General features: G+C 48.7%; 1 protein-coding gene across 1 annotated transcript; it reads left to right on the forward strand.

The window, feature by feature from the left end:
* The first annotated feature begins 863 nt into the window (after positions 1-863).
* LOC111171257 (cytochrome P450 4F3-like) lies at positions 864-7,111 on the forward strand. Its single transcript, XM_089905878.1, is given in 7 exon segments — positions 864-869; positions 2,669-2,713; positions 4,144-4,397; positions 5,184-5,378; positions 5,380-5,452; positions 6,683-6,749; positions 6,932-7,111. Coding segments are annotated over 7 exon segments (774 nt in total). The 3' UTR covers positions 7,066-7,111.
* Positions 7,112-10,256: the final 3,145 nt, after the last annotated feature.

Consider the following 10,256-nt stretch of genomic DNA (forward strand, 5'->3'; position numbering starts at 1 on the left):
GTAATCATGGTTGTATGTATGAACAGCTCTGGAAGGTAGAGGTTTTTCTCTTTATTTTTTCACCGAAAAAACCCTCTGAGAATTAGAGGGGTGAAGGCATTGTGCTCCCTGCCTCCTTTGCAGAATCCAGGCTCAGGAGTCTTAAAGCAACACTTCCTAAAACTTGAAGAAGTGCACACAGTTCCCCGGCAGACCTGTTTAGATGCAATTCTGAGTCAGTATTTTGGGTGAGGATGTGAGATTCTGCATTTACTGCAAACTGTCAGGTGATGCAGATGGTGGGATGGTAGAGGTTTGAGGAACACAATATTAGCACCAGAACCTTAAAACCCCCTGCTGCAAACCTTTCTGTCTTCCCCAGATATTTAATGAGCACGTACTATGTGCCAGGCTTTGCTGTCACTTTTACTGTCATATTTACCTAATTTGTCCGGAGGCTGGAGCAAGTTGCTTCACCTCTCTGAATCTCCGGCTCTTCTTCTGTAAAAATGGGCTCATGAAATTGATCTTGCAGGGCTGTTGGATAATTACATCAACAAGACAACAACAGCAACAATAACAATGACTTGCATTTATTGAGCCCTTCCTCTGTCTTATGTGTTTTCCATGCATTGTCTCTTTTAATGATTCCCACCATCTTAGGAGGTGGTGCTAATGAAATGCCCATTTACAGATATGAAAGGAGAGCTTCATGGTTCAGGTTACCCAGTGTGAAGTCTGGGGCACAGCCCGTTTCCATCACCTGTGTGACTCTGGGTGATTCACTCGTGTAGTTTTCAGTCTCAGTTTCTCATCTGTAAAATGAAAAAAAAATGTTCATATACTTTAAAGACTTAAAACAGCTTAGTGACTTATGTTGGCAAATGCGGGTGCGGTGGTTGCTGTTCCTGCTCTAGGCTGCCTGCCTGCCTGTTCCCGGCACACAGTAGGTCTGAAGTGAGCTGAACCTCTCTGGGCACTGGGACTCTTTCTCCTCTGTGTCCCAGGACTCTGCCTGATTTATTATATTATGGCATTGCCTGCCTGACCCTGATGTGAAATGGACCTGCCAGGAGGCAAAGTCTACCCCTGCGAAGGGGGACGAGATTCTAGGGGGAGGGTGCACCCCACCACACTGAGGGCTTTAGGATCCTCCACCTGAATCCCCCAGCCAGTATCGAGGTGGAAGGAGTTTCGGGGTCTCCCCAGCATCCTACCAGTGTCAGGAAGACTGTCCTTCCCCCACTCTCCTGCTCAGTAGCTTTGCCAGGAGCCCCATCCTTCAAGTTCTCTGTCACCTGAGACCACCCCACAGGGCAGTTCTGGACAGGATCCAGAGAGGGCCAGGAAGGGAGCTCTAGATCCATTGGGTGGTGCATCCTGGATGTGGGAAGATGATCCATGTGATGATACAAGGACCTCAAGGAATCTCCCCACTGGGGTCACCATATTGCCTGAGATTCCACCATTATAAATGTCCCTGGATTAACAGGGCATTGCCCCTTATGGTTGGGGGTGGAGCGGCATGGCAGAGGGAAAAGGCTTAGGCTTGGTGGTATGACAGACCTGGGTACCTTCCAGCTCTGAAACTTAGATTAGAGGCTTGTTCTCTTTGAGCCTCAGTTTGCTCTTCTGCTAAATAGGTATCTTCCCTCTTGCTATCACTTGCACCTCTCTGCCTGATCCCAGGGTTCTGGCCCAGGGCACCGAGGGGAGGGTGATATATTATCTTGCTGGCAGAACATCTGGCACACAGTGGATTACTTTATGTAGAGCACCCGGCACACAGAGTATTCTATGTACAATATCTGGCACACAGTAGAAATGCTTCATGTAGCACCCAGGTCATAGTAGATGCTCTTTGTGTAGTACGTTGGGCACTCAGTAGGCATGCTTTATGTTGAACACCTGGGATACAGGAGACAGGATTTTTGTATAGTACCCAATGTATAGTGGTTACACTTTATGTAGAGGACCTGGCATATAGTAGGCATGCTTTATGTAAAGTTACTTCTCACAGAGTAGGATTACTTTATGTAGAGTACCTGACACACAGTAGGTGTGCTTTATGTAGGGCACCTGGCACAGAGTAGGCATACTTTACATAGAGAATCCAGCACACAGTAGGTGCATTTTACATAGAGTACCCAGCACATAGTAGGTACGCTTTACATAGGGTTCCTGGCACATAGTAGGTGTGGTTTATGTAGAACATCTGGCATAAAGTAGACAAGATTTATGCAGAGTACTTGGCACACAGTAGACGCACTTTCTGTAGCATACCTGGAACATAGTAGCACAATTTATGTAGAGTTTCTGACACACTGGGGGCATGTTTTTCTGAGGTACCAAGCACACAGTAGGCCCTCTTTACATACAGTTGTCTGCACAGACTAGGTTTACTTTATGTGGAGTACTGGCATACAATAGCAAGAATACTAGTTGCCAGCCCTTTTCCTTCACTCCATCTTTTTTGGGGCTCCTGATTCTTCCCATCTTTCCATGCAATCCTCCGCTCTCAGGATTTCATCTGAGGTCCCATTTCCCAGATAGGAAGACTGAGCCCAGAGAGGGTCGGGACAGCCCACAGTCGCAGTGAGGTTGCCCACTCAGGGTCTCCCAGCTCTGCTCTTCCCTGTGTGGACCCTGTTCTCTCAGCCCCTCACAGCCTTACCCCTCATGTCTGCAGGTGCCCTCTTCCGATTGGGCCCTTTATCCCCTGAAGCTGATGCAGGTAACCCCCAGCCAGGCTGGATTCTCTGTTTCTGCTCCCAGCAGTCATGTCTCAATCCAGGCTTTCGGTTGCTTGGAGGCACGGCTTGAACTCCTGCCAGGCTGTGTGCCCCAGAGGCCAGAGGCTTCATGGTTCTGAGCTTTTCTTGATTCTATGACAAGAAATGGTGTATGACGTCCTCCTGGCCCACATGTGGAAATGAGCACCGGAGATGTGTGCCCTGCTCACCTGGCACCTGAATGTTCATGCTTTTACCTGCGGTACCCTGGCCTTGGAAGGGCAGGGCTGGCTGTGAACTTGGCATCTGGAGTCACCTTTGCCCACCCCCTAACTTGTTAACATGGGAGGTGCTGAGCCCTGAGGATCTAATTTTCACACTGTGACCCTGAGCTGGTTTACAGTCCTCTCTCAATAACAGTCTAGCTCCCTTCCTCTCACCATCTATTTGGACAGCTGCCAGGTGGGGAGGAGGTAAAGAGGCTGTGGGAATTGGCTGACTCAGCTAAGTCCAGCCTCCCCTAGTTCAGAGGTCGAGCCAGGGAAAAAGGCCTCCCAGGAGGAGGGCAGAGGAAGTTGTATGGGATAAGCGGCTCTTGACAGAAGGTGCCAAGCTGGGGGTCAAGGGGCTGGCGGTCATAGCCTCGGGTGGGGAAGGCCACTGCCCAAGACAGTGGTTCCAGGGAATGAACTGGCCTGGGAAATGAATGGATACCAGTGGTAAGTAAACACACACACACACACACACACACACACACACACAGTGAAGGTTGGGATTTTTTTCATACTTGGGAGCTGCAAGTGAGCTTGTTACTGATTCATCGATTTGGCCAGAAGACGTGAGACTCCTGGGTCAGAAACCAAGGACAGTTTATTACCCTCAGCACAACAAAGAGCATGTGCTTCTTGTTGGTTTGCATTCTTCCTCCAAGTCACCAAATCCCATGCGGATGACGCAGGTGGGCTTCTATAGATGCCAGTCATGTAGCATGTTGTATTATAGCAGGGAGGAGTATAGGTTTAGGGACTCTGTGACTTTTATAGTGATTAGAAGCGAGCTTGATATTTGTCCAAGGGGAGACACAACCTCACTCCTCAAGGTTGTTTTCTACAAATACAACTCTGAGAAATGGCCCAGGTAAAGAACATAGGAGTCTTGCAATTTTTTTTTTGGCATACCCAGCATTAAAGGGTAGGGGTGCTCAGGGCGCATGGAAAACAACCTCTCTCAATATAGGGGATATTTTCCTAATTAATTTATAAAATTGATGATGATGAAAGCTAACATTTGTTGTGCACTTACTTTATTCATTAACTTTACCAAGGATACACAGAGTGTAGAAGGAAGAGCCAAGATCAAAAACCCACATCTCCTAACTCCGAGCCATGGGGACTTCATGTCCTAACAGTAACAACTTTTACTCCTACCCAAGCCTGGTCTTCCCTGGGGATGGCTGCCTGGGGCCAAGAGGCAGGGTCTGGGGGAGCCCATCAGGTGGTTGGGATTGGGTAGGGGCTCAGAGGAGGCAATTCCCAGTCCTAACCCTGTCCCCTTCTCTGTCCAAGCCAAGTGGCAGCACCTGGTCACAGAGGGCAGCACTCATATGGACATGTTTGAACACATCAGCCTCATGACCCTGGACAGTCTGCAGAAATGCGTCTTCAGTTTCGGCAGCAATTGCCAGGAGTGAGTCTTGGCCCAGGGCCTGGGTACATGAGCCATAGATCCAAGGGAGTAGATGGGGGAGGGAAGATTGACCAGGGCTATCAGGAGGGCCTTCCTGGAGGAGGTGGGTCAAAGCTCGATATTGAAGGACAGGGAAAGGGAAAGAGGAGTGATCATTTCAGGTAGGTAGAACCGTTTGATAAAGGCCAGGAGCCTAGAACGATCAAAGTGTGTGCAAGCGTGAGGAGACACCTTGGAAATAAGTTTGGAGGAGTGGGCAGGGTTATATCTTAAGGACATTCTGAAGCCAGACAAAGAAGATATTAACTTTATTCCGAGGTTTCCAGGGAGCCATGGAAGGTGTTTGATCGAATGAGGGTCGTGGTCAAAGCTAAGCTTGGACATCTGACTCAAGAGAAAAATGACCATAATGTAGACAGTGGACGGTGTTGACATTGGATGTGAGGAGAATAGAGAAGGGACTGGGCCATTGACCAGCTAGCAGAGGATAAGTTCTGAGCCGTGTGGACAATTTGGGGAAGGAGAAGGGGCAGGTACTGGCTGAGAGACAAGAGGGGAGAAGCATGATATCTAAGCTGTGCTCTGGGTGCCTGGGGCATGGAGACAGCTCACAGAGATGGGATGTAGGAGAGAAGAGTCTGGAGAGTCTCATGTTCTGGTTCCTCCCCACACTGTGTCTGTGGGCCATCTGTTCTTGGAGCCTCAGTTTCCTGAAGGGAGGTAGCTCCCGGCTCTGGGTTTCAGGTGTTTTATGTTGTTGGCTTCCTTCATGCTCTCATCCTGCAGGAAGCCCAGTGAATATATTGCTGTCATCTTGGAGCTCAGTGCCCTAGTGGCAAAGCGGCACCAGCGGATCTTCCTGCACATAGACCTCCTGTACTACCTTACCCCCGATGGGCGGTGCTTCCGCAGGGCCTGCCGCCTGGTTCACGGCTTCACAGATGCTCTTATCCGGGAGTGACGGCATACCCTCCCCAGTCAGCATTGATGACTTCCTCAAGGCCAAGGCTAAGGCCAAGACCTTGGACTTCATTGATGTGCTCCTGCTGACCAAGGTAGGCTCCTCTGAGATCTGAGTAGAAGTATGAGAATGGACCTTGATTTGATCAAAGAGCTTGGAGGGGATGCAGAGGGTACTGGGGAGCCATGTGAGGTGCTTGAGGGAGGGATGGGTCAGGGATAAGTTTTAGAGGTGAGTGTGTGGAATCCCCCTGCAGGGGATGGCTGAGTCTGAAACTTGAAGGCCTGAGATTTTACTCTACTTCCAAGTTAATAAGTTAGCCTACGTGTGTGTGTGTGTTGTTGTTGTAGTATACATACAGAACCCTGGATCAGAGCAGAGCATTTATTTCTCCCAGCAGTAACAGTAGCCAGAGTAGAATTTAGCTCTTTTTCCCCATTCCCAAATTCTTTTGAGGGCTCCATGCTGCTTTTACCTGTCCATGCAGCCATGGTTGCATCACAGGAGAATTACCTCCAGATATTGAAATTTGGAACTTATACAGGACAGCTGATATATCTGCCCATTCTTCTGTATGGATAATAGGGATAGGGATAGGGATAGGGATAGGGATAGGGATAGGGATAGGGATAGAGATAGGGATAGGGATAGGGATAGGGATAGGGATAGGGATAGGGATAGAGATAGGGATAGGGATAGGGATAGGGATAGGGATAGGGATAGGGATAGGGATAGAGATAGGGAGAGAGTAGAGAAGGGAAGAGAAGAGGAGAGGAGAGGAGAGGGGAGGGAGGAGAGGAGAGGAGAGGAGAGGAGAAAAGAAAGAGAAGAGAAGAGAAGAGGAGAAAGAGATTGTTCTGGAGCTTAAACAAATCCTCTTTGGTGAGAAGGCAAAGTCTATAGGTTCTATAGGTTTATAACCCATTCCTTATCTCCAGGAGACATAAAGAATCTCTATATTTACTATCCTAGCATGTGAGCAAATGGCTTTGGGGCAATGCTCAATCTCTAGCTTCCAAGGCAAGTTGCCATTCAATCATCCCGTAACCCAGGTTGCCAGCAACTTTTTTCTCAGAAATTCCTCATCATGAAGAAACATGAAAATATTTATGGATCATTGATTCCTTTCACCAGGGAAAACACAGGAGACGAGGAGATCAAGGAGGAGACATATGGGGTGGGGCCTCTGGTGACAGAGGGAAGTCTAGGATTTCAGGGTAGGCTTGGGGTTCTGGGTGGATGATGGAGGTTCAGAGATTTTCTCAGTTTAGGCTCAGGGGCCCTCAGTGCTAGTGTGATTCTGCGGATCTTGCTTTCTCTCCAGGATGAAGATGGGAAGGGATTGTCAGACGAAGCTATCCGAGCTGAAGCTGACACCTTCATGTTTGAGGGTGAGGGTCCCAGTGTGGGACTACAGAGGAGACATGTGTCTCTCCATCCCAGGGACTTGGTGTGTGGACCCTGGACCACACCATCCCTCCCCATCCTCCCCATGGGCCTTACTGTGAAGGTGCTGTCCACCCTCTGGTGCTGAAGTAGCCCAGATATCCAAGCCTTTCTGGATGCTCTTCAGGCCATGACACCACAGCCAGTGGCCTCTCCTGGATCCTGTACAACCTTGTAAAGCACCAAGAATACCAGGAACGCTGCCAGCAGGAGGTGGGAGAGCTCCTCAGGAACCGTGAGCCTAAGGAGATTGAATGGTGAGTGCAAGTCCTCCTGGTGTTTTTATGAGCCCCTCTCATTGGCCTTGCTCCCTGGCTGGGGAAGAGAAAAAATATTTTTGTGGATTCTGTCATTACTGCTTAGTGGGAATAGGAGCAGAGCTCTGAGGCAGGATCTAGTACTCAGCATGGGTAGCAGGACAAAGTTGCAGGCTTTGGGGACAGAAACCTGGATTTCTGAGATAATTAGCAACGACGTGTGAGCACAGATATTGCCAGTTAGCACATATTCAGTAAGTGAACTCCCCCTCCACTCTCTTACTTTTCTCTCTGAAATCACATGTTTTCAAACATCTTCATTCCCGGGCTTCCCTGGTGGCGCAGTGGTTGAAAATCTACCTGCCAATGCAGGGGACACGGGTTCGAGCCCTGCTCTGGGAAGATCCCACATGCCGCGGAGCAACTAGGCCCGTGAGCCACGATTACTGAGCCTGCGCGTCTGGAGCCTGTGCTCTGCAACAAGAGAGGCCGCGATAGTCAGAGGCCCGTGCACCGCGATGAAGAGTGGCCCCCACTTGCCGCAACTAGAGAAAGCCCTCGCACAGAAACGAAGACCCAACACAGCCATAAATAAATAAATAAATAAAATTTAAGGAAAAAAAAAAAAAAGAATGATCCATGCTTTAAAAAAAAAACAAAAAAACTTCATTCCCTGGGTGAACATTTCTTCCTCCACATTTTCCCTTAGTGACCAGTAGATGTCTCCATCACAGCCTTTCACATCGTGCTTTGGCTGCGGGATTATGCATGTGGGACTGGACGTGATTCACCTCTGTGTCCCCAGGGCCTAATAACAGTGCTGGACACACAGTAGTGACTCAGTATGTGTCTCTTGTCTTAAAAGAGTTCAATGGCAAAAATTCTCCTCTTGTCCAGAGTCCAGACTCTCAAGCCTGAGGTTGAATGTCCTATAATAACACACAGATTTTCTGGTGGCATAGTAAGTGGCATATATTGTGTTCATATGAACACAATTAATCACCAGAACCACCCTGGAAGCTAAAGTCTGTTATTACACCCAGCTTGTAGATGAAGAAATGGAAGTTTAGAAGTTTGAGTAACTTTTCTCTGAGGTGAATGGCATGTTGGTGATGGAGCAGGCACAGTGGGTGGCAGGCTTCACAAGACCTCACACCAGTGGGGGAGAATCTCTGCCCATGCCCAGGTAATCAGGTGAGTCAAGAATCTCAGGGTAAAGTATCTTTATCCACTCTCATGTGCTGGGTACTAGGTACACTTGAGTAGTTTGACCCATAGTGGGTAGAGGAAGCTTAGGATCCTCATAACCCTTAGGACCCCTCCTGGACTCTCATGGTCATTCGCCATCTCACCCCTAAAGTGATGAGTGATTCAACCCCATCACTCCCCAGTCCTAGAAGCTTTGACTATCATAGCACCCTTGTGAGTCTGTGTATATAGATCCTAGACCCATTGCCCACTGCTCAGCAGAATAAAAAGCTGCCCCAGGATGAGCTCTGGAAGTCTTGTTGCCTGGCAACGACCTTGGTGCTGCTTCTGTGGTTCATTATCCTTGGTTTGGTCCTTGCCAAGGGTGAGGTGGCCAGACCATTGGGATCAGAAGGAAACAGGCCCATAGTCTTCAGTCTACAGACATGGGTCTTACGGGGCTAGGGTAGAGAAGGAGTAGCAGGGGTGGGTGGGTTGCATTCCTGGTCAGCAGGATTTTACAAGTAAACTATCTTCCCCCTCTCAGCCTGGAGGATTTTTAGGGTGGGAGGAAGAACCAAGAAGTGGTCCAAAGGTCTAGAACATATCACTTTGCTCCCCCCACTCTTGCTGTTCATATGTCAGATGCAGAATGAACTGAAGCAACTGGACATCAAATGTGAGTGCTGATAGGAATGATGGGATTACTCCTTTCCCCCCCACCCCAACATATCAACCTTTTCTCCTTCCTGGTTCTTTTTTTTTTTTTTTTTTTTTTTTGCGGTACGCAGGCCTCTCACTGCTGTGGTCTCTCCCGTTGCGGAGCACAGGCTCCGGACGCGCAGGCTCAGCGGCCATGGCTCACGGGCCCAGCCGCTCCACGGCATGTGGGATCCTCCCGGACCGGGGCACGAACCCATGTCCCCTGCATCGGCAGGCGGACTCTCAACCACTGTGCCACCAGGGAGGCCCTCCTTCCTGGTTCTTAACCAGCTTTTCTTCATGAGTCTGTTAGTCTTACAAGAGCTGGCAGATGCTGGATGTAAATGGGACATCATTTGGGAGAAATGTTCCAACAGATGGAGTATGTGTGGGCAGGTAATGGTAAGCAGTCAGGGGACAGAGTTGAATGATGGGGAGTAAGGTTCGGGAGACAGATATTGGGTTTTCTTCACCACGGTTACCAGTACCAGTCCTGGCAGTATGTCAGTGTGTGATGGACATTTTAACCAATGCCTCCCCCCTGCCCCCATTATAGTTGATGTTAACACAAAGTTTGAGGCATGCTACATTGCATTATGTTACCTTCTGATAATGCCCATCTCTGGAATGGATACATGGGAAGCTAGCGTGCTCCCTGTTGCAAAGTGTCAAGGATGCAGGAGGTGGGTTGTATTCAAACCATTTTGCCTGACTGAAGGCTCGATTCAGTGGCCAGCACAGCTACCAGTCCCAGCAGAGCTGACCTGTTTCCCATCCCCAAGGAGTCTCCTGAGACTTCTGCCCCAAGGACTTTCTTGAATTTGGTGTCTCCTGATATAACTTTTCTACAAGCAAAGACTTCTGGGTCAAGGCCAAGAATCACTGGGCTGAGGAGTGTGCTCATCTGGTCATCATCAACAACCAAGCAGAGAAGGTAGGAAGTGGGGAAGGAATTTGGGAATCTTTCCAAATCACGGCAATGTCACGTCCCTGTCCGCTGCATAATCCAGTGCGTTTATTCTGTCCATAATAATATACATTCACTCTCTTGACATGTTTTTTTTTCTTTTTAACATCTTTATTGGAGTATAATTGCTTTACAGTGGTGTGTTAGTTTCTGCTTTATAGCAAAGTGAATCAGTTATACATATACATACGGCCCATATCTCTTCCCTCTTGCATCTTCCTCCCTCCCACCCTCGCTATCCCACCCCTATAGGTGGTCACAAAGCACCAAGCTGATCTCCCTGTTCTATACGGCTGCTTCCCACTAGCTATCTATTTTACGTTTGGTAGCGTATATAT

This window comes from Delphinapterus leucas, unplaced genomic scaffold, assembly GCF_059928025.1.
Source record: "Delphinapterus leucas isolate spDelLeu-1000000601 "Yukka" unplaced genomic scaffold, BTC_Dleu_Yukka2 spDelLeu_asBTCV2_sq25, whole genome shotgun sequence".
Classification (NCBI taxonomy): Eukaryota; Metazoa; Chordata; class Mammalia; order Artiodactyla; family Monodontidae; genus Delphinapterus; species Delphinapterus leucas.